The sequence below is a fragment of the Balaenoptera physalus genome (genome assembly GCF_965194825.1).
Source record: "Balaenoptera physalus genome assembly, chromosome: 3".
Classification (NCBI taxonomy): domain Eukaryota; kingdom Metazoa; phylum Chordata; class Mammalia; order Artiodactyla; family Balaenopteridae; genus Balaenoptera; species Balaenoptera physalus.
In genome coordinates this window covers 111,267,625-111,292,293 of record NC_138890.1, presented here as the reverse complement: position 1 = coordinate 111,292,293, position 24,669 = coordinate 111,267,625, and the positions used below count along the sequence as shown (strand labels likewise).

General features: G+C 38.1%; 1 protein-coding gene across 2 annotated transcripts in view; it reads left to right on the top strand.

Moving 5' to 3' along the window:
- VCAN (versican) overlaps positions 1-24,669 on the top strand; it is a 115,754-nt gene that overhangs the window by 68,594 nt on the left and 22,491 nt on the right. For both annotated transcript variants that reach the window (XM_082457979.1, XM_082457980.1), the window contains 5 exons: positions 5,718-10,949; positions 14,297-14,410; positions 16,650-16,763; positions 21,653-21,811; positions 23,075-23,157. In XM_082457979.1, the coding sequence (XP_082314105.1) occupies positions 5,718-10,949; positions 14,297-14,410; positions 16,650-16,763; positions 21,653-21,811; positions 23,075-23,157 (5,702 nt within the window). The remainder of the gene's footprint in view (positions 1-5,717; positions 10,950-14,296; positions 14,411-16,649; positions 16,764-21,652; positions 21,812-23,074; positions 23,158-24,669) is intronic.

Below are 24,669 nucleotides of genomic sequence, written 5' to 3'. Positions count from 1 at the left end.
ATCAAAGGTGAATGAAATTGAAGCATTTGCTTATGTCTGGTTATTAGATTCATAGGTATGTGTCAGAAAGCTTAAACATCTTAGAGAACGTCAAGTTCTCTCTATTTTAGTTCTATAAGTGTTTCTTAAGTACTTCGGTATGGCTGTCTATTGTACTTTTTAAATAAAGAACCAAAATCTTTTTTGATGCACATTAAGATGAAATCTATTTTAATAAAGAAATGTGATCCTGATATCTCTCTGCTGAGTAGATTTGTATATAATTACATTTAATTAAAAGCTCTTAAATTGTAAAATTCCCTATAGAGAACATGAACTTTAGCCAGCTGCCTCTGCATCTTAGCAACTATGTTTTGTGTCTGCTAACAGTTAAGACTGGAAGACTTGTGCTATGTCTACAAAACTCTGCCATGAAGTACTTAAAAATACTTGGTGAATAATTTGAGGTCAGCTAGCAGTAAAGCTTTGTGTGAAATGCCATTAAAAAAAAAATCTATTAACCGTGGTACCAGTATAGTCAAGTCAAGCTGTTAAAATACATTCATGTAAACATAGAAAAGATTATACATACACCTTGTGGAGTTTTGTGGTTTGACTCTTGCAATCCAAATAAAAGTTATATCACCCTTAGAATAAAATTCTAAAATAGAGCCGTCTTTTATAAGGACTTGTTCATCTAAGAGCTGGGAATATTAATTACTCCCTGAGGTTGCACTGTTGGCACAAAGTAGAGCAGATCACAACTTTGTAATGAAATACCTGCTTTCACAATAGCACAGGTGTCCCCCTGCCACACCCTACAAAGAAACTTTTCTGGTTTGCAATAATTATAGCTCTTGCAACTCTCTCATAGCATGCGTGGTGGGTGATGGTGGTGACAAGAAAGGGGGATGAAGAAGTAATTTCAGAAAATAAATAAACAAAGTGGAGCAAATAGGAATATGGGTGAGATGTAGGTGGCAGCAGTAGGAAAGAATTCACCTATCTATACTAGGTAGGTTTCATGAAATTTTTAAAATATGGAAACAAACTAGCCACGCTGAGAATGAAATGTAGATTTATCTGTAGAGAATCTGTTGGCAGAAAAAAATTATCTTCAAAGCCCTGGGCAATGAATATTTTTGTCACCCTCAAACCAATACTAAGAAAACGGAAGAAACCATTTGGAACACAACTTATTTTAATAATAAATACTAGTAACTTAATTGTGAGAAGTTTCCTTGGGAATCTTCCTTAAGAAGAAGGAAACAAAATACTTCCAACTCACATTTCATATCTTCATTTTATTTAAGAATTCTCATTTAGTGAAATATTTTTACAGTACATATCCAGTGAGCACTTTTTTTTTTTTTTTTCCAATGAGCACTTTTAAAATCACTGTTTATTACGATGTGCTGATAGTTCTTTGGTCAGTGCCAGCTTCAAGGTACCATGAGAAGTATAAGATGAAACAGCTTAAGGTATTTCTGTGTTTTCTACCATTCTGAGGCAAGTCAGATCAGATGCTTATAAGGCAAGTGGAAAAAGGAATCCTAATTTAAATTTAATGATTGGTACATTTGCAATATGTACACTGAAAAAGTGTCCTTTTTAAAAAAAAAATAGGGAGAAAAGAGTTATAGTAAGGTCATTTCTCTAACCTATTGGCAAGAGCATTTGTTTCAGAGAGAGAGAGATTTGGAAGATACCCTTGGAGGTCTTAGGTCTCTGTAAAGTTGGTAAGCATGTGTCTGCCATATAGTCTCATAGATAATAGGTACTCAGTAAATTTTGTGCAATCAGTTGGTCCTGGGGAGATAACATGTTTGGGTGCCATGCATGTTTGTGGTGGTACGTTTAATTTTGCGTGCAAAAACCAGTATGATGCCGAGCTGTGTTGTGAAGTATATGCAAAGACCACTCTCTGCTGTGTTTGTATGGCTGTGATTGAAATATTGTGATATTTATTTAGGTTAGAAAATATATTCCATCTAATATTTGAGTCTTTTGGTGAAATTTTCTAATACAATGGTCTGAAATACTAAGAAGTCCTCATAGATTTATGAGCAATAAGAAATGTCAGAGTTCCTTACCCAAGTGGAAAATGGACTAAAAGAATATTATCCTTTGTTCATTGAACTAAAACTAGAGAATATAAAGTGAATGTCAGGGACACTAATTAATTGAATTAAGTAGACAATAAGAGTTGATAGTCAATGAAATTACTATATAAATTGTTGATTTACAATGACTTCTTTGTTTTCTTTGCTAGAAAAACATTTTATTTTAAATTATTCATTCCTTTGTGAAACATGTAAGTGAGCATCAGGGTGTCAGTTCCTTTGACATGCTGACATTTGACACACTGACATGCCTCTGTGTCTTTTCTCTTTCTGCTTTATTCCACCCCACTTATTTTTAGAGCTACCAACATGATACTTAATGAAACCTCTATCTATAATTATTCACTAAGAAGATCGTGGGATATGTTTATATCAGTTTTGTTTTCTAAAAAAGTAAGGAATTTATTTAGAAATCCATACAAATCTATAACATTGAGTATTTTTACCCTATTCCTAGCCTAGGAGTTTATAAATAAAGAATACCAAGCAGTTATTTCCTTATTTATCCTTGTGTTTGGCTGGAGAAGCTTGGCTGAATGGTTAGTTTAATCTCAACTACTTGTAAAAAGGTACAAAATGTGGTGGGGATTTTTTATATGCTTGACACAGACCCATGCTTCTTATTGAAATTCTATCTGTATTTAAATATAAGATGCTGTGGGAATTTAGCAACTGTATGTGTGATAATTCTTAATAGTGAATTCTCATTTACACCTAGTGAAACCTAATGAAAAGGGTTGTATGTAAAATGACACTATAAGCAATATAAGATAGGCGTATTTTTGAAGTTCCTGTTAAACCCTACAGAGTTGAACAGAATAGTTTAACTGAGTGTGGCTTAATTCTACTATGTTCAAATAGTATTAACAATGAGAGACTACTTGATTTGGTGATTAGATAAGATTCTCAATGTGACATTTCAAGAGATTCATTTGTACAGAAGGCATTTAAAGATGTATTCTCTCATATACCTATATATGCACATGCATGTACAGTCTCTCACATTCTTTTTTCTTAGTGAAAGGTAGCCTTCAACACAAGCCATATTAAAAGGTGTTTATCGTCTGAAGATGTTTTCTTTTAAAATATATACACCATGAGGCAATATAAGATCACAGTATCAACTTCAGTGATCTAATATTGAACGAACTTATTCTTTTTGGTAAAAAAAGGTAAAGCATTTAGCCATTTCCTTAAGTTTGGCAGTTAGGAGTAGTTGTAACATCTGTGGCAGAAATCATCTGTATTAATTTTCTATTTTTATAATATACTGGAGTTATGTATTGACCTCATTTCTCTTTATGGTAGAAATATTTTTCATTCATTTGAATACCTATACTCCTTTGTTTACATAGTTGAAAGGCTGAACGTATGGGGTGGAGATATAAGGAATGATTTGTAGTGTGTGAAAGTTAAATAGGATGGACATATATATGTATATATATATATATTTAGGGAAGAGTATCCCACTCCAACACAAATAGTGTTTTATGGAAACAATACAGTGAAAATGGATACAGAAAAAAAAAGTTTTCTTTTTTGTTTTTATTAGAGTGAAAGGGATAAATGTAAATATGGTATATGTTCCAGTTACATAAAACTCTTATGGTCTTTGGGGATTTTTTTAGCAAACCATAGTTAAAAACAGAAGGAGCTCCGTAAAGTTTCTGTTTTTTTTTTTTTTTTTAGTTACCTTTTTTTTTGGCTGTGTTGCGTCTTCGTTGCTGTGTGCAGGCTTTCTCTAGTTGTGGTGAGCGGGGGCTACTCTTCCTTGCGGTGCGTGGGCTTCTTATTGCAGTGGCTTCTCTTGTTGTGGAGCACGGGTTCTAGGCACGTGGGCTCAGTAGTTGTGGCACACGGGCTCTAGATCTCAGGATCAGTAGCTGTGGTGCACAGGCTTAGTTGCTCCGCGGCATTTGGGATCTTCCCAGACCAGGGATCGAACCTGTGTCCCCTGCATTGGCAGGCGGATTCTTAACCACTGCGCCACCAGGGAAGCCCCGTAAAGTTTTTATTGGTAGTTCATATACTTCTTATGTATTTATGTTGACATAAAGAATATAAACAATATTGCTACCTTCTCAATGGAATATTTTTCTTTTTTGACATCGGTAAATGCTAGATACTGATCCTTTCATGCGTGGAAGGGTGCGGCTTTTTAATTAATTAATTAATTAATTAGTCTGCCCCCAGTCTTTGTTGCGGCGGCATGCCCCATCTTTCGTTGTGGCATGTGGGCTCTAGTTCCCTGACCAGGGATGGAACCCAGGCCCCTGCCTTGGGAGCGCCAAGTCTTGACTTCTGGCCCACCAGGAGCATCCTGGGAGCAGCTACTTACAACAGGAGCCATCTCCCTACCGATGGGGGGCAGGGGTGACTCCATCGTAATTATTCCCCCTCTAAATTCTCAGGTTCAGCCTAAGTGTGTGTGGCATGGATCAGGGCTAGGCTGAAAGTTAACTCTGCGACAGTGTTCCTGGGGCCAGAGGAGGAGACACGGGGCCATCCTCTGTGCTTCTCTTTGTCTTCTTCCTGGGTTAGCACACCCACAGGTACCTTTTTGCACTGCCATGACACTGAGACTAGCACAGCTGCAGTGACAGGACCCTCTCCTAGGATGACTGAATTCCTCTCTGATGAAAGTGAGGGTACAGAATGGCCTCCCTCCTGGCATTTGGACAAGGAGCTTTGCTGGTGGATATCTGGAGACAGAAAAGGCAATTGGGCTTAGTGGTTGGTACCCTGTGGCAATCTACAATCTAGGAAATGTTCTGAGGATAAGTGTTATTTAAAGTATGCTAGTTCTAATGTTTAGCTGTGACTCTTGAACTTCCTTTGGAGAAAAGGTTAATGAAAAGAAGGATAACTGACTGAATCCAGGTCACCCCTCATGAAGGATAAAGGTGTAAAGGTGTGGAGGGCTCTTCTTTCCTGGTGCTTTCAGTGAGCCATCCCTGCATGGAGACCCCCCTCTCCCTCCAGGGCTTCCTGCCCTCGTGTATGGGATGTGCCTGCAGCCTACGCAGCTAAGTCTTGTCTCACTGTTGCATTGGGGTGGGGTTGTCATCACACTGTGAAAGGGCTATAAAGAAATCTCTCTTTTGCTTTTCTAAAAACAGTCTTCTTTAGGACAAATTATGACAAAAGGCCAGAAGGAATCGCTTCTCATTTCCTTATTGAATACAGGGCATCTAAGCGTCCTCCTACATTAAGGACAGCAATCAGTTACTTTTTCTGTATGATCTGGTGAAGTGGTCTTAACTTTTAACTTTTTTTCAGGTCACAGAAAGATCAATTCCTATATTTCATGATTACAATGTGTGTATGTGATTCTTTGTTCCATTTTAAGGACGTTGCTGTGTTAAACATGTTGAAGACTTTTCATAACCCATTGCTACAATCTTAAATTGGATTTATTTTTCCCATTGTTAATATCAAAGAGCAAATTCGAAGACTGAGAACCATGTATAGAAGGGTGATTGCTCTTAATGTGAAAAGATTTGAATCCTTCTTTGTGTGTGAGAGTGTGATCAGCCAGCCTTGCTATCGATTTCTTCTGTCGTACACTGCCAAATCTTCTATTTAAGTATTGTGAAAACTCTTTGTTTTTTTCAGGTCGAATGAGTGATTTGAGTGTAATTGGTCATCCAATAGATTCAGAATCTAAAGAAGATGAGCCTTGTAGTGAAGAAACAGATCCAGAGCATGATCTAATTGCTGAAATATTACCTGAGCTAATTGAAATTGATCTATACCACAGTGAAGAGGATGAAGGGGAAGACGAGGAGTGTGCCAATGCCACTGACGTCACGACCACTCCATCTGTGCAGTACATAAATGGAAAGCATCTGGTTACCACTGTGCCCAAGGACCCAGAAGCGGCAGAAGCTAGGCGTGGCCAGTTCGAAAGTGTTGCACCTTCTCAAAATTTTTCAGACAGCAGTGAAAGTGATAGTCATCAGTTTGTAATCACCAAAACTGGAATGCCTACTGCCATGCAACCTAATGAGTCTAAAGAAACAACTGAATCCCTTGAAATTACATGGAGACCTGAGATTTACCCTGAAGCACCAGAGCATTTTTCAAGTGGTGAGCCTGATATTTTCACCGCAGCCCCAGGCCGTGAGGGAGAAGCCACAGAGGGGCCAGAATTAATCACAGAGAAAAGTCCTGACCTTGATAATCTGGTACATGAACATACTGAATCGGTACCTCTGTTTCCTGAAGAGTCTTCAGGAGATGCTGCCATTGACCAAGAATCTCAAAAAATGGTCTTTTCAAGGGCTACAGAAGGAACATTTGGTGAAGAGGCAGAAAAAAGTACTTCTACCACATATACTCCAAGTATAGTTGCAAGTTCTGTATCAGCGCATGTTTCAGAGGATGTATCATTTACCTTAACAGGGACTCCACGGCCTGATGAGCCATTGTCCACAGTAGAAAGCTGGGTGGAAATAACCCCTAGACAAATTGTAGAGTTCTCAGGAAGTCCTTCAATTCCGATTCCAGAAGGCTCTGGGGAAGCAGAAGAAGATAAAGATCAAATGTTTGCCATGGTAACTGATTTATCACAGAAAAATACTACAGATTCTCTCGTTACTTTAGACACTAGCAAGATAATGATCACAGAGAGCCTTTTGGATGTTCCTGCAACCACCGTATATTCGGTTTCTGAACAATCTCCTGCAGTAGTGCCTACCAAATTTGCAAGGGAGACAGACACTTCTGAGTGGCCTTTCAGTACATCTCTTGAGGGAAAGACAAGGAACGATGAGGAGAAGGGAACTACAGGTACGGCTTCTACAGCTGAGGTACATGCGCCCACACAGAGATCAGATCAATTAACTTTACCCTCTGAATTAGAAAGCTCAAATGAAGCTACATCTAGTGATTCAGTATCTGCTACCAGGAAGAGTTTTATGTCCTGGATGACACCCACAGAGTCTGAAACGGAAACAGCAAATTCTACTCTTGTCTTTACAGAAACTAATGTTTTAGACCATCTGGGGGCACAGACTGCTGAGCCCAGCCTTAGCAGTCAACCTGGGGTTCGGGAAGTGCCGCCCACTGTCCCAGGTAGCCCTGTCTCTGTCTTTATGGAGCAGGGTTCTGGAGAAGCTGCTGCTGACCCAGAAACCACCACTGTTTCTTCATTTGCATTAAATTTAGAGCCTGAAATTCAAGCCAGAAAGGAAGCATCTGGCACTTTGTCTCCACACGTGGAAATTGTATTCCCTTTTGAGCCAACTGGACTAGTTTTGAGTACTGTAATGGACAGAGAGGTTGCTGAAATTAAAAGCCAAACATCCAAGGAAAACATGATTTCAGAGATCTCAGGAGAGCCAACTCCTGGGGCAGAAATAAAAGGCTTTTCTACAGATTTTCCTTTGGAGGAAGATTTCAGTGGTGACTTCAGAGAATACTCAACAGTATCTCATCCCATAACAAAAGAAGAAACGGTAATGATGGAAGGCTCTGGGGATGCAGCATTTAAGGATACCCAGATGGCACCATCTGTAATACCTACTTCAGACCACAGTAATCACACAGCTGACTCAGAAGAGCCTGGTAGCACCTTGGTCAGCACTTCAGCCTTCCCTTGGGAAGAGTTCACAGCCTCAGCTGAGGGCTCAGGTGAGCAATTGGTCTCAGTAAGCAGCTCTGTTGACCAAGTGTTTTCCAGGGCTGTGGGAAAAGTCTCTGGGACAGATTCCCCATTTATTGACCAAAGATTGGGTGAAGAAGGTGCTATCAATGAAACTGATAAAAGATCCACCATCGTGCCAACAGCAGAAGCTGAAAGTACTAAAGCTTCAAAGGAAAAGGAGGAAGTGAAGGTCAATGGCACAGTTTCAATGGACTTTCCTCCAACTATGGAGCCGGACAAATTATGGCCCAGGAAAGAAGTCAACCCTGTAAGGCAAGGAATTGAAAGTGAAATAGTGTCAGAGGAAAAGATTCAAGAACAAAAATCTTCTGAACCCCCTCAAAGCTCTGTTGCACCAGAACAAACAACTTTCGATTCCCAAACATTTCCTGAAACTGGACTCCGAACCACAGATTATTCTACACTAACAACAAAGAAAACTTACAGTAACAATAAGAACATGGAGGGGGAAGGCATTTCCTCAGTTGACGTGTCTACTCCAAACCTAGATTCGGAGAGCTTAGAGTCGTATACTACTCTCCCTGAAGTTACTGAAAAATCCCATATTTTCTTAGCTACTGCCTCAGTGACTGAATCAATACCAGCTGAAAGTGTGATTACAGGTTCAACAATCAAAGAGAAAGAAAGTATAAAACCCTTTCCCAAAGTTATGAGACCAACAATTGAAGAGTCATATACGGATCTTTTATTCTCTGGACTGGGATCAGGAGAAGTTCCGCCCACTACAGGATCCGTGAACTTTACTGAAATAGAACAAGTCATTAGCACATTATATCCCCAGACTTCTCAAGTGCAAAGTTTAGCAACCAGCATCTTAAATGACACAACTGGAGATGATGAGGGAATGGGAAATGTGGCAAATGAAATCAGACCACTCATTTCCAAAGTAGACAGCATCTTCGAAGCCAGTGAGACAGCACCCAGCACAGCCTTACTAGAAATTTTAAGTGACACCACAACAGAAGGACCCTTCACGGCAACTCTCACTTTCTCTACAGACACGGAACATCCTCAAAATCAGACACACAGTTGGGCAGAAGAAATCCAGACTAGGAGACCACAGACTATGACTGATCAAGTCTCTAACGAGAACACTTCAACAGCAGAAACTAAAGAAACAGCAACCCCTTCCACTGATTTTCTGACTAGAACTTATGGTCCTGAAACGGCCAAAGGATTTGTTACATCAACACCAAAACCATCTGACTGGTTTTATGAACATTCTGGAGAAGGATCTGGGGAATTGGATGTGGTTGATTTAGTCCACATTTCTGGAACTACTCAGGCAACTAGGCAAGGCAGCACCACATTTGTTCCTGACAGATCCCTGGAAAAACATCCTGAGGCTCCAAGTGCTGAAGCTGTTACTCTTGATGGATTCCCAACAGTTTCAGTGGCGCTGCGTCTTGATTCAGAGCAGAATGAAAGCTCCCCTCGTCCAACTAGCACACTGTCAAGTACAGTGTCATATGAAACGTCCACAGAAGGTGCTGCAGACAGTTTCCAAGACCACTTTGGGGGATTCGAGGATTCCACATTAAAACCTGACAGAAGAAAAGCCACTGAAAATATTATTATAGATCTGGATAAAGAGGACAAGGATTTAATATTGACAATTACAGAGAGTACCATCCTTGAAATTCTACCCGAGCTGACATCAGATAAAAATACTATCATAGATATTGATCACACTAAACCTATATATGAAGACATCCTTGGAATGCAAACGGACTTAGATACAGAGGTACCCTCAGGACCACCTGGCAGCAATGAAGACAGCACTCAAGTTCTAGAGAAGTATGAGGCAGCTGTTAACCTCTCTTCAACCGAGGAAAACTTTGAGGCCTCTGGTGATACTCTTCTGGCTAATTATACTCAGGCAACACATAACGAATCGATGCCTCCTGAAAACAGAAGTCAGTTAGATCACACGGGCTTTATCTTCACACCTGGGATACCCATCCCTAGCCCAGAAACAGAATTAGATGTTTTGCTTCCCACAGCAACATCCCTGCCCATTCCTAGTAAGTCTGCCACAGTTAATCCAGAGATTGAAGAACCAAAAATTGAAGCAAAAACCCTGGATGACATCTTTGAATCAAGCACCTTGTCTGACAGTCAAGCTATTGCAGACCAAAGTGAAATAATATCAACATTGGGCCATTTGGAAAGGACACAGAATGAGGATGAAGAAAAGAAACATGTAGGTCCCTCTCTTCAACCAGAATTCTCTTCCGGGGCCGAGGAGGCACTGATAGATCCTACCCCCTACGTAAGTATTGGTACTACCTACCTTACGGCTCAGAGTTTAACGGAGGCACCTGATGTGATGGAAGGATCCAATCCCCCAGCTTCCACGGATACATCAACAGTTTTAGCTGTTGCAAAGCTGTTCTCTCAGACACCATCATCTCCTCCACTCAGTGTCCACTTAGGCAGCGGGGCCTCTGAGCACTCAGAGGACCCCCAGCCAAGAGCTCTGCCAAGTACAGATGCCAGCACGTCCCCAATACCCCCAGGAAAACTTGCAAATATTGAAGTGACTTTCAAACCCTCAAGTGAAGAGGACTTTCACATAACTGAGCCTCCATCCATATCTCCTGACACAGAGCCTTCAGAAGATGGAAGTAAACCTAAATTATTAGAACAAATGGAGGCTTCTGCCACAGAACTAATTGCTCAAGAAGAAACTGAGTTTTTCCAAGACTCTCAAAACAAAACCAGTGTTCAACTTTCTGGAGACACAGTCAAGGTATTTCCCAGTATTGAAGCACCTGAGGCTGGGACTGTTGTCACAGCTGCAAGTGAAATGAAGTTAGAAGGTGCTACACTGTGGCCACATTCTACTTCTGCTTCTGTGATTTATGGGGTCGAGGCAGGTGTGGTGCCTCAGGCCAGCCCACAGACTTCTGAGAGGCCCACCGTCCCTTCTCCTCTGGAAATAAACCCTGAAACACAAGCAGCTTTGATCAGAGGGGAGGATGCCACAGTAGCAGCACCAGAACAGCAAGTATCGGTGAGGATTCTTGATTCTAATAATCAGGCAACACTAAGCACCGCAGAGTTAAATACTGAGCTTGCAACACCATCATTTTCCCTTCTGGAAACTTCTAATGAAACCAGTTTCCTGATTGGCATTAATGAAGAGTCAGTGGAAGGCACAGCAATCTATTTACCAGGTAAGGGCACAACACTGATAAATCTGTTTCCAAGCTTGGAAACAGTCCCTTGGTCCTAACATAGATGTGTATGTAATTTTTGTTGTGATGTTAAAATCAGTGAAGGTTTTTGTATTGTTCATATAACAGCAGGACAGGCCATAGTATTGATGCCATAATGAGATACAAAGAAAGTAAGTATAGACCATTTGGGGGCTTTAAAGATATGCTTTGTATTTTTCTGGGTGTAAGAAACAACATACAATTGCAACATGGAAAAATTGAAATTGTTAATGGTATAAAAATTCAATTTGGTTTTACCCACAACTAAAGTATTGCTTTGTCTTATGTCCCATAGTTATACATCTTAGTTTTAAAAACAGGAAAAACATCTTATTTTTAAAATATCTCTCATGAATGGGTGCAATTATGGCAATATCAAGATCTGTCAGGTCTTTAAAAATGAGAATAGTAAATAACTTTAATAAACACTTCACATAGTTCATGCAATATTGGTTATCAGTTCATACTTTTGTGTAATTCCCTTACTCCAGATAGTCTGCAGAATGCTTTTAACACAGTGCCTAGCCATAGGGAGAATTCATCCAGTATATATTCAAGCTCTGCCTGTTGAGAGAAGATTTCTGTTTTTTTACTGGATGGACAGAAAGCACGAATTTGATGCTGGTTCATATAGACTGTGTCATTTAAGCTTCACAAAAAGGCTACAATGCACACATTATTATCCCCATTTAAAAGGGTAGGACGTGGAGGTTCAGAGAAGTTCTGTAATTTGCCCGGGGTTGTAGCCACACACATCATGGCAAAAGTGGGATTTGAACCCAAATCAGCCCCACTGCAAAGTAGGTGGTTTTTTCTACTGGTCTTTGGTGGTTTCCTATTAATATAGTATAAAAATGAATAATTGATATTTAATGATATGTAAGTCAGAAATCTTGGACTGTTTACTGTGTAGAATTTACTTTCCTTTTAATCTAGCTTGATAATGTTGAAAAGTTCACTTTAATGGTGTTTTCCAAGAACAATGGAAATAACAATGTCAGTGGAAACCACAAGTAGCTATCACCACCTAGTTGCTACCTAGAAAAAGAAAAAGAAGTCAGTACTTCTAGGATTGTGTTGGTTGAAAATATGATATTTTGATATCATATTTATATGATATCAAATATATGAAAATATTTTCATGAATATGTTTTACAGCATGGCTGTACTTAGAATTATTCTTCTGATCGTTTCAAACTTATCTTTTGCGCTACCAATGCTTCAGTTTGTTGTGCTTCAGATAGAGTGAAATAGTCATAAAGTGTAACTTTCATAAATGACTTGAAGTATTTCGTGAATAAAATTGATCAAAGGTGGCTGATGGATTTTTTTGTTGTCACTCTTTACTTAATCTGTAAATGATAACCTAGTAATCTGGCCAATATTTATTCTTTTGTAATTTAGTTGAAATATACTTCAGGTTAGAGAAAATATGATATAGAAATCACTGGTAATAACTATATATAGAGAGAGAGTTGGATTTGACAAATGAATGAGAAATGTGTACCAGTTATCCAGTCCACAATGTTTACCTAGAATCAGAGCTTGCACCTTCATTGCAAAACACATTGTCACTTTAGGCTAATTCAGTAAACAGTAGCTCCTGTTGGATTGCCTGGTCTATCTGTTGCAGTTTCAGCTTTCAGAGATGACTACAAAGTGTTTAGGGGAGAATAAAATGCACAAAAACAGAACTATTCTAATCTAAACTACTTTAAGTTCACAGCCCCCTTCCTTGTCAAGTCCTTGTCCCATACTCTCGCATGGTTTCTCGTGTCTGTGGTGGGAATAATGCTGTACTTCACATTTGTGTGGCACGTCGCACTTTACCAAGCCCTTTCACTTAAATGTCATTTTGATTTTGCACTAAGAGCAGCATGTAGATGTGCTGTTGACCATAGCCTTGTCATCTAGGCAGTGTGCTTTCAAAAGCAGAAGGCTAAAATGGCTAGGGTGATTTTAAATATCTTTAGAACTATAGGAGAGTCTTAGGAAAATTGGGGTCGCTTTTGAAGAAATAGTTGCAACCATCTGAGTTAACCTAATTATCATGTTGAACCCACACATGCGAATGTGTATCTATCAAGTCTTTCTAGTAGTCCAGAATTTTCTTAACACTCAGAAAGTGTGAGTTTGACTTTCCTGGGTGGGAAAGGCTCAGTTATCTTCTATAGCAGTACCTGTTTATCCAAATATTCATGTTTCATAAGTAGACATCTTTTCTTCGTGTACATTATTTCAGACTTTCAGGACTTCAATTTTTGACAATATGTTTTTTATTCCATATATGACCTATTTATTTCAATTCTTTTGTAAAACATTTAACTCTCATTTGGATTCTTAAACATTTGAAACAAGCAATTCTGGAAAAGTATTCAAATAATATATATATAAGCTATTAATGTAAATAAAGTTATCCATGCAATATTACAGAATAATATAATATATATATTACAGAATAACATATGTAATAATATATATATTACAGAATAATAATAATATATTACAGAATAATACATAGTGTAAAAGTACTTGCATTTAGAAAATACGTATTAAACTGTTTTCTCCTCATAAATTTGTATCTCTGGCCTTTATATTGATCCGCTAGGAGTGTCAATTTTGTGTTTTAATAAGAAAATTGTAATAAACATTTGGGGTTTCATTTAAGGTGAGGTTTTTGTATTTGGGTTTGTTTTTATACAGTAGAGTTTAATCCATGTGTTGCTTTTCTTCAAGTATAGTTTAAAGGAGTACATTTGGAACGTGTTTTTGGAAAAAGCATATTAATGTAGCAGAAGAGACTTCAGTGCACACTTTCGAAGAAAAAGTTTCTGAGCATTAAGTGGTAAAAGGCAATAATAATTCAAATGATGGTAACAAGCCAATGCTAAAAAGAATGCATGTTCTGTGTATCCAGCCATTTCACATGAACTAACCTCGTTTAAAAGAATACATTTTCCATTCACTGTGCACATACGTGTAATCATTTTGACTAAAATCAATTGCCATTATCATGCCAACTAAATCTGCAGTAGAATGTATTAGTTGCCAGATACCATACAAAATATTGTTTAAAATAATGATGATTGAATCCCAGAAATGAATAGATGCAATTTGTAATAATTAGTTATAATGCCAAGAAACACTCCAGAGAGAAAAGTTAATGTTAATTTTTAATGTGTAGTATCTCTAAATTGCTATGGTAAAGCTTATGTTATGGTAGCAAGAAGTGGCATTTTATGCTAAAATATGTTGAAACTTAGAGATGAGCCTAATTGCTTTTCTTTCTTTCCTGAACATGGTAGGACCTGATCGTTGCAAAACAAACCCGTGCCTTAACGGGGGCACCTGTTATCCTACTGAAACTTCCTATGTGTGCACCTGTGTGCCAGGATACAGTGGAGACCAGTGTGAACTTGGTAAGATGTTCTCACGTGAAAGACTGTAGTGCTTTTCCAGAAGATGTACTGGGGGAGAATTTATATTGCTTGAATCAATCAGAGAATTTCGGAGAAACCTATGTGTAGATGAATTACATGTTAAGTGAAATTAAAATCATAGAGTAAGTTAAGTAGGGTGTGGGAAAGAGGGATAGATATTTACTGAATTTTGTCGATATACCCAAGACTCAGTGAAGCTTACTGGGATCAGCTGTGTCTTTGTGTGTTTTTTACACAGAGGCTTTACAAATGTAAAGTTGCGTTAAGTATTGACAAAAAAATTTAATCTGTCCCCACATCTGCACATCAATAAATTATCAATTTCAATACAAATTTTTAAAGAAAGCTCTTTTAAAAAAATAGGGAGTTTTTATGTTTTGAGATAACTTGTTGCTCTGATGTGGAATGGGAAAGCTCCTTCTCTGGCTGTCCCTAGAGACCAGCCTCAAGGGCTTGTGACATTGGTGTCTTCCTCCTCTCTTTTGGGTTCCAAAGAATATCACTGTCTCTTTACTAAATCAGTTCCTTTTACTCCCATTCTTATTTAAGTTTCCTTTTCCTTAAAAAAATTTTTAAAAAGGACCCCAGTTTTGATTTGGCTGAATATAGATGTTGACTCTAGGAGAGAAATGATGGGATCTACTGACTAGGTGCTCCTTTTAGCAGCACCATAATGGTTTACTCATAATGATCGAGTAAGGAAGGCCCATGGATTACACTTTAGATTACCCAGCAATATTGAGATAAAACCCCCAGCATTCATGTTAAAAGAATACTTATCTTTAAAAAAAAACAAAAGTCAACAGAGCTAGTAAGCTCTATTTGTGTGCTAATCAGTGAGGATATAGAGATGCAATAGATAACATTTAAGAAGTAATTATATTTTAAATATCAAATTTACATATATATGTATAAAAACATTTCTGTGGCCCCCATTCTTTTTCACATTACAATCAGTTAAAAATAATGAGTTATTATATGTGAAGCTGTTAGATCAGTGGCGGGCACTTAGTGAACACTATAAAAGTATTTGCCATCATTATTATATAATATTTTCCTTAAGGCCATTTCTTTAGGGAAGAATACAGTATATACCTTTTAGAAATTTAATTTACTTTGAATATTCATTTTTAATACTTAATATAAACATGAATTAAATTTTTAGTGGAATTACAAAATGCTATGGAATAAAGGCATTCATTTCATCACAAGAGATCATAGAGGTCTATGTTAGAAAGGTTGCATTTGATATAGATAAAAGTTGGGGAAGCTTTTGATAAGTGGGAGAGGGAGACTCAACACAGCAAACAAAAGCACAGAGACCACAAACTGCAGAATGCATCCTAGGGGCTACGAGTATTCAGGATGCCTACTTAGGGGTTTGTGAGAGGGAAACACCGGGAAAGAATATTGGAAAACTGGTTGGATCTAGATAAGTCTAAGAAGGTCCTGGGTCCAATGTACTGAAGAGGTTTACTTCATACTCTAGTCGAGTGATTCTGAGACTTTAGCATGCGTGAGAATCCCTTATAGGGCTTGGTAAACTACAGTTTGTTGTTCCCATCCTCCACAATATCGGATTCAGTAGGTCTGGGGTGGGCCTGGGAACATGCATTTCTAATCTCAGGTGATGCCAATACTGCTGGTCCAGGGACCACACTTTGAGGACCACTGCCCTGGACAATTGGGGCCCTTGGAATGTTTAGAAGCCAATGAGTAAAATTATCTTGATTGTGTCTAAAGAAGATGACAATCAGCAGAGTGAAGGATATATTGGAGAGGGAAGAGCCCAGAGGCTATGCTCAGTTAAGTATTTTCAGTGTTTCACATGTGAGGTCATCAGAGTGTGAGCTGGGATAGGGGGTGGGAAGGCTAGGGGGATTCTTTTTTGGTTTTAGGACTCATGTGACTCATCTAAAAGCAGTGGAGATAATGACCCTACTCTGAATATATTTGAAATTTTCTTTGGGTTGCCAGATTTAGCAAATAAAAATATTAGAAGATCAGTTAAATTTGAATTTCGGATAAAAAAAGATAGTTTTTTTTAGTATAAGTATGCCCTAAATATAGCATGTGACATACTAAAGTTTCTCCTTTTTTTAATCTGAAATTAAAATTTAACTGGCTATCCTGTATTTCACCTGGCAATCTTACACTAAATAAGATCCTTTGACCTGTTTTGAAAGTACTTTTGTGGCCTTTTACGATTTTATTTCAGATTTTGATGAATGTCACTCTAATCCTTGTCGCAATGGAGCCACGTGTGTCGATGGGTTTAATACCTTCAGGTGTCTCTGCCTTCCAAGCTATGTTGGTGCACTTTGCGAGCAAGGTAAGAGCTCTTGCAACATTTGTATGATGAACAGGTTGATACTTCAACTGTTAGTTCTAGACAGCCCCTTTTTTTTTTTTGAGCAATTTTGGCCATGCTGCAAATTTTTTTTTGCAGAGGAAATTCAGAGGTTGCCTAAATACATTAGGTTTCCTGATGTGTTCGTAGCTCACAACATATGAACAACAGTGTTGATTTGATCATTGTTGTTTTACTGATAGAATGGAATTGCAGACAGGCACACTGAGCTGAATTTAAGGACATCTGTCCACCTAAAGGAATGTTGTTGTATGTATTCTTCCTGGGGACAAACTAGGCATTGATCTTAATCCATGTGTGTGGCTTGTACCAAGGAGTATTGAATTCAATGTTAGTTGCCTTTATTTTCTCCCCCTAAGCACGTGAGACTCAATGGACTTATTGTTCATAGTCAATCATCTCTGGAGAATGAGTTAATACAGTTGTGCGAATACGTTCGCCTTGGCTTGGCAAATACTACAGAAAAGATATTGTGAACCAGGTTTCTTTCCTACTGAAGAAACATCTACTTTTTCTGAATGAAAGAAAGGCTTAAATTCATGATGGCTTGAATGGCGTGATCCCTGTCATTTGCATTTTATGGCCAACATGAGAGTGTATTTTGGGTGGTTAATGGTAACATTTCTGAACCCATCAATCAGAAACAGATTGCATACTCAGCACACTCAGTTTTGGACCATCGATTTCCTCTACTTAAAGTCATACGGTGGTTTGGCTTTGACAAAAGCGCTTAATGCCAAACTTCCATTCCACCAGACAAAATGAAAATGAGTGTCCGATAACTCAGGCACATTGGGTCTGGCCTCACATTCAGCTTTTCAGAATTAATCTGCATGGCACCACAATTAAAGCAAAACTAAAAGGAGCATGCATTGAATTGCCAGTGGAAGGGGATGGGTGATGCTTGGGTTTTATAGGGTTTTTTTTTTCTTTTTCTTTATTGCATAGGATGGGTCTGTTTCAGAATTTTAAAAGGTAAATATGATAACTGACCAGCCAAGATCCTCTTCTTTAAGAAAAACAGTAAGAAAGATGCTATTTGTTGAAGAAAACAAAAGGGTGAGATACTTGAGACATTCATATATCTTATTGATAAAAACGATTCTGGCTTCGCTTAGTTCCAAGTACAAGGAGTGATTCAAAAAATCATTTGTTCAACAAGTGTTTATTGAGAACCTACTGTCTTCCAGGCACTGTTCTGGACACTGGAGATAGAGCTCTGAATAAAACAATGTCTCTGATCTTCCTAACCCAGCATAATTCTTGGCAGGGAATAAAAAGAGATAGTATTTGTTGGATACTTTTTAATTTACCATATGCCTCCAGGGTACACCATTTCCTTTGGTTGACAGCAGTATTTCTGTGGGTTAAGTGGGCCAGAAATTGAGGCTCAGGAAGGAAAAGTGATGTGTTCAAGGTCACAAAGCTAGTAAATTAGACAGTGGGCAAAATGAACCTAAGTGGCCTTGGAAAGCCCAGGTTTTTCTCAGTATCTTCACTCTTCTAAAGTAACTTTTAAATATAAGCATTTTATTTATATGTGAATCTGATAGATTCAGCAGTAACATCCTTGGAAGGGAGTTTGGGACCAATTACCTTTTTCTTCTCTTTAAAAGAATATTAAAAAGGAAAAGTTTTAATTTTTTTCCCATTTCTGGTACCACCTGTCAGGTATATTCTATTTTATCTTAAAGCAAGTTTAACTTTCATCCACATTATTTGCTGAGAAACAGCTATCCCAGTCTGTTTACCAGATGCAGCTGTGCTCTTGTGATTTCTTGCCAGGACACTGAAAGGTTTTTTTTCCCTCTTTTCAGGTTGCCTAAGAACAAATGTTTTCTTCATTCACAGCACCATTGTTGTCTAAACAGTTTTCTATCCAAATTTCGGAGATGACCGTGTGGTTGTTTCTTCAGCTGACCTATTCTGTTCTCTGCTTTAGAACCTTCACAACTCCCAATACCTCTGAAATAGGGGACACATTTGGTGGAATGATAACAGATCTTAAAATCTAGAAGAAGGTCTTAGAACATTGGCGAGACAGTTCTGTACACACAGTTTGCCCCCTAAGTCAAGATACAGCTTGCCAGCCAGAAGTGCTGAAATGTTGACAGTTTCTTAAGGCTTGAGGGCTATATGTCAGAAGTGTTGAAAACATTACCTATATAGCATAAAGAGAAGAGATTTTTAGGGAGATTGTTTAAGAGTGACAGTTTCAGCTTCTGTGGTCATGAACAAGCGTTGTCGTACCCTTCCCGCCTCCCCCGAAACACACAGGCAAAACTAAATCTGGGACTTTGTAATGTAACCTATGCACTATGGGAGTTTTAAAGTATAAGAAATATTTCCCAGTGTAGGATAACGCTTAAGAAAACATCAATCCAAAAGAGTTGCCTTTTAATAGATGATTTGTATGTCACATTATTTTTAGGTAAGATTGAAAAAAACAGACTGCTTCTGAAATTCTCCTTTCAGAATAGCCTCCTAGAAGATGCTGCTTTACACATAGTCCTTAATTACATATGTGATGAATTCATGAGTAGTAAAAATTAGGTGAATCAGTGTGGATATTTGGCTTTTTAAAAAATAAAAACTCGTCTGTTAAGTGTGATTTGCACATTATTTACAATCATTGGGAAGTTATGAGAGTACAGATAAATAATCTGTCCCTATTTGCTTTTAGCAGAACCACTGCCTCTATGTTTTGGACCCATGTCCTGATAGGAATATACACACCTGCTAATTGAGGAAGGCATTATAACAATGTCGTTGTCATGCATCCAAATTTTAGGATCCTTTGGTTTTTTTGTGTGTAAGAGGAAAAATACTTAATTTATCTTAGTGATCAAAGACAAAGAAAGAAAACCAGACTAAAACCATTTGGGTTAATAGAGGATAAGAGTGTATAGAATAATTTTTTTTCTGATATATTATTCAGTAAGTTATGGCTCCTCTAGAATTTTAAACTGCGTGTCTTCAAACAAATGATAATTTCCAAGGTTAAGGGAAGCTATGCTATTACAATATCATATCATTGACTTTGTCAGTAAGAGTAGTCTAAAAAATTTTCCAACTCTCCTCCCCTATAAACTAACCACTTCATATGTGAAGATCTGTTTCCTCCCCACCCTTCCTACCTTACTTCTGAAATCTTCCATGTGAACTTCCCCCCCCAAAAATCACTACATCCAAGTAGCCAAAATATGCTTCACTCTTGGGTGCCAAGTGCTACTGTTATACCAAACCACCTAACTGTGTCTTGAGTCCTTTCCTGTGAAATTTGGTGGTGTCCAAACAACTCTGTAATATAACTCAAAACTTCCGGTGCACATTGTTTAAATCAATTAGTCAGCTGGCTCTAACTAAGCAACAGGCCTGATAGACTAAACTGAAATAAAGACTGCTCTCAGAGATAAGCTGCATCTGTTGTATGATTATGGTCTAAGTCACTGAAGCCAGGAAAAAATTAACTCTGTCACCATGCAAGCTTTCCCAGAATTACAGGACGAGGAGGAAATGCAGTGAGAATCAGGAGACAATCTGACTTTCAACTTGACCACCAAGTCAGACATATAAAACGAGCATTCATTTCATCTAGTAGAGTTTTATCTTCATCAATCAGTAAAATTAGGGGAGGGGAGGATGATCATTAGATAATCTGGAGTTTTCACAGTGTCTCCAATTTCATAAATTTTGCAGTTTTGTTAGTTTTTACACGTAACTAGTTCAGTATCTTTGTGAGATGTTTTGTGAAAGTTAAAATTATTTCTATTGATTGATCAATACATACAGTTTAATCTCACCTGTGAGTGGGCAAGTCTGAGGGAAGATTGCCAATGAGAATGCAGTTCTAGGGACTTCCCTGGCGGTCCAGTGGTTAAGACTCCACGCTTCAGGGAACTAAGATCCTGCATGCCGTGTGGCATGGCAAAAAAAAAAAAAAAAAAAAAGAGAGAGAGAATGCCGTTTTATGAGCAAGACTGCTTTCCTATGAATACTTAAAAACTGGCAATCTAGAAAGTATAGCTGAAGCTTACTGCCAGTGTAAAATTTAGACATATTTGCAAAGTGTTTTCATCTCACCAGGATACTGGTTACAGTGTGCTTGTTGCAAAAGAGAAAAAAATATATGCATATACATATACACATATGCATATGTGTATATGGCGTGATGGAATGAGGGGTACTAAGTTAAAGTCATTCTTGATAAACTTCAAATCCCAATGCTTTGGCACTGGGAGTTACCTATATTCCCTCTCATTTTGGGAAAAAGTCTCACAGTCCTTAGCTATAGCCCAGAAGCTGCCGACTGATGAAGAATTTTTTTCTCTTAGTAAATCTTACAAGAGCCTGTGGCCATCCAGCTCTCTCTTCGGGAAGTGGGAAAGGGCTATTTCCAGAGCCTTTGAAGTCCTTAAGCAAATAGAGCATTCATAATCCTTTTAACCAGAATTCTTATCTTATCACTTGAATGATGCTCTTTAGAAAAGTTGTGTTGGTAAGGAATTAGCCCCAATTGCTTCACAAGTGAGTCAGTAGACACTGCAGTCTAAGGAGGTTTTGAATGGCCCCTTTTCCAGTTTTTCTCCTGCTGAAAATGACTTTCATCAAGGAAAGAGCAGTTCGATAGTGCCTTTCCAGTCCTAAGATGTATTGCCACCCACTTGGCAGGAATCGTTAGGGCTCTCTTTATCATAATTTTTTTGTCATCATGACCAAAATTTGTGAATCCCTTGCTTCGAGGACATTGCGTTGATATTGGCTTGGGTCTTCTATGAACTTTTGGATGGGTGAACCAAGTCTGAATGACATAGATGAGTTTAATAAGCCCCTGCCTTGTTTCTTCCCAGACACGGAGACATGTGACTATGGCTGGCACAAATTTCAAGGGCAGTGCTACAAGTACTTTGCCCATCGACGTACGTGGGATGCAGCTGAACGGGAATGCCGTCTGCAGGGCGCCCATCTCACAAGCATTCTGTCTCATGAAGAACAAATGTTTGTGAATCGTATGTACCAAATATACATGGGTTTTCTGAAGCTTCATTCATTCTTACCACCTTCTTAGTTTTTCCTGTATCTAACTGAAAACAAATAGCTTTCTCAGTTGTGACTCAACTTATTAAATCCTTCATCTGTGAACTAAAATCATCTCTACTACATGAGCCCCCTACTTTGAAAAACATTCAACTGTAACATAGGAAGGCATTCCATGGTTTGCCAGCAGTAATAGTTGAAACAGCATGCTATAGGTCAAATCATATGAAATTACTATTTGATCATATTTTGACTTACAGAAATGACCACCTCTTATGTTTCCAATCTAATTCTTCCCAGGCTTTTGGTCTCTATTTTGAATATGTACATATGCTGTCTAAAGTAAAAGAGAAAATTGCTTTCAGTTATTTTTATCCCACTAATTAAAATTGAATTATAAATAGCACCCTAATCTTATCCTCTGTGCATAATTGGTTCTCATCCAAGTTTCTAATTATTTTAGACCATAGAAAGTGGACGTCATATTAAGAACATGAATTGACGGAGACTGAAAGCTAATGAAACTTATTACCAGAGCTGTTTAATAACTCCTTAGACTACAGCAAAGAGGAAGACAGCTAGCTTTTATGTAGAAAATATGTAGAAATTTTTTGCTCATGAAGCATTTTTTGATGCTCTATTAAATATGTTCTCGTGATTCCTGCTATCGCTTAGAAGTTTGTTAATTTGCAATCTGAGTAGAGGTTCATTTAACTTTTTTTCATGGTGTCTTTGCCTGTGACTCATTTCATGGTGAAAGTAATTATTTTTGAGCAAGTTTTGCAGATCTGTCCAGTCTAGGTGTTCACTATTAAAAATGCTTTGAGAAGAAACATGTGGCTTCCAAAATGAGGCTAGCATGGGTGAGATCTGTCACATTTTATTGGTTCACTGAATTTTTGCCAATTGCACAGTTTAATAAAAAAGTAAGTGGAAAGTTTGTATCATGAGTAAAGATGGAAAAAAATACTTAATTGTAGTGCACTGCTAGGGAAATAATTGTCCATGTCTGATATTTTAACGTTTCATGATATTTGCAAACTAGCTTTTTGGTTTAAAACACATTGGGCAGAAGAACAAAAGATAGTTAGACCATGAAAGATTTTTATGAGCAACTAAACAGAAATCCAGCCAGAAAAGAGGATGCATGATTCATGCCAAAAATAGTTTGCTTTGATACATTTCGTTCATATGTGGGAAAGATAATAAAATGTCTGTGTTGTTCTCCTTCTCAGGTGTGGGCCATGATTATCAGTGGATAGGCCTCAATGACAAGATGTTTGAACATGACTTCCGTTGGACCGATGGCAGCACACTGGTAAGTTACTGATGAAAATGATACTGATTCTAGAACTTGGTACTGTGGGTTGATTGCAGAGGCACATTAGACTGGAGACCAGTTAAACATCTTGCTCAGGGTCACTCGGTGAACTAGACGGGGGTTAAAAATAGAGGTAGTTCCCTGAGAAATAATCCGTCTACTAGTACTCCAATCAAGGTGGCTCTCTTAAAAGAAGAGTGTATCCGATTTCCATTGAACCCGTAAACCGCAGGCTCAGCAGAATTGCCTCAGGTCTGTATTTCAGATGGTTATCTTTGTTTTTTATAGCTTCAAAGCAAAAAGGAAAATAATACACATAAGAGAAAAGGTCCTTTAAAAAATATCTTTTCTTCTTACATGATTGCACTGGAAATCTGCTATAAGGCATGGCTCATTTTTATCCAAGCAAAACATGCTCATTTTTTACATCTTAAAAAAGATTGTTGAATTATGATCTTGTAAATTTCTTTCCATTCACTCTGCTGACTAATTATATGGTTTTTTAGCTTTTTCTACTTCTTGAAGAAAGGAGTGATTTGATACCCACATCCTTGAGTAAGCTGCAATAAGGTTCTTAAGTCAGGATGGGTGAAGCTGTTTTGAGTCACTACTAGTAAATACACAAGTCTAATTCTTTATAACTAGTTCAAGTGTGGTTACCTATAGTGGTGGTTCTGGGCTCTGGCTGTTCATTAGAATCACCTGGGGAGCATAATTAAAAAACTGGTGTCTAGGTCTCAGCTCAAATTCATTAAAGCAAAACCTCTGGCAGCTATATTTTCTAAGTGTTCCCTGGGTGACTCTAAAATGCAGACAGAGTTGGGATCCACTGGGCTAGACAGTTAAGTGTAAATTCAATTCTAACTTAGATAAACAAGAGGAAGACTTGAAAATTAAGCACACACAAAAAGAGTTTAAAAATTAAGTTTCATTCATTACTGCCATTCATCTGGATTTAATGAGTTTGGCAAAACGTAAAGTTCATTCTAGAACAGAGGCCAAACGAATAATTGTTTTCAGAAGTTCTGCTCTGCCTGTTCAGGAAAGCTTCTCTGTGCTCTCCTGGACATGCCCCTCAGTTTATGTCTGTGTCACTCATTGTACTCAGTGCTTTGCACTCATTTATTCTCCACAGTAACCTATAAGAGAGGCATTAAGTGTTTTATAGGTAAGGCAAGGGACGGTCAGTTAGGCTAAGCTATTTGCCCACAGTCACAATGCTATTAAGTGGTGAAGCCATAGGCTTTCTCCTAGCTGGCACCTCCTTGACTTTAAAAAGGGTATCCCTTATCACATGTTGCCTTTAGGAACCCTAAAATAAAGCCTGGCTTGCCATCTCTCTGTCATCACTCCTTATGTTTAATCAGCACTGTTTGTCACTTGTGTGCATAAGTAGATTCTTTGGCAAGATGCAGAAAAAGTAGGGAAAGTAGATTGTTCATAAAATATATTCCCCGTAAGGTATAGGATTACATCTTCTACATCAATAGTCTCATTTTCTTCTAATTG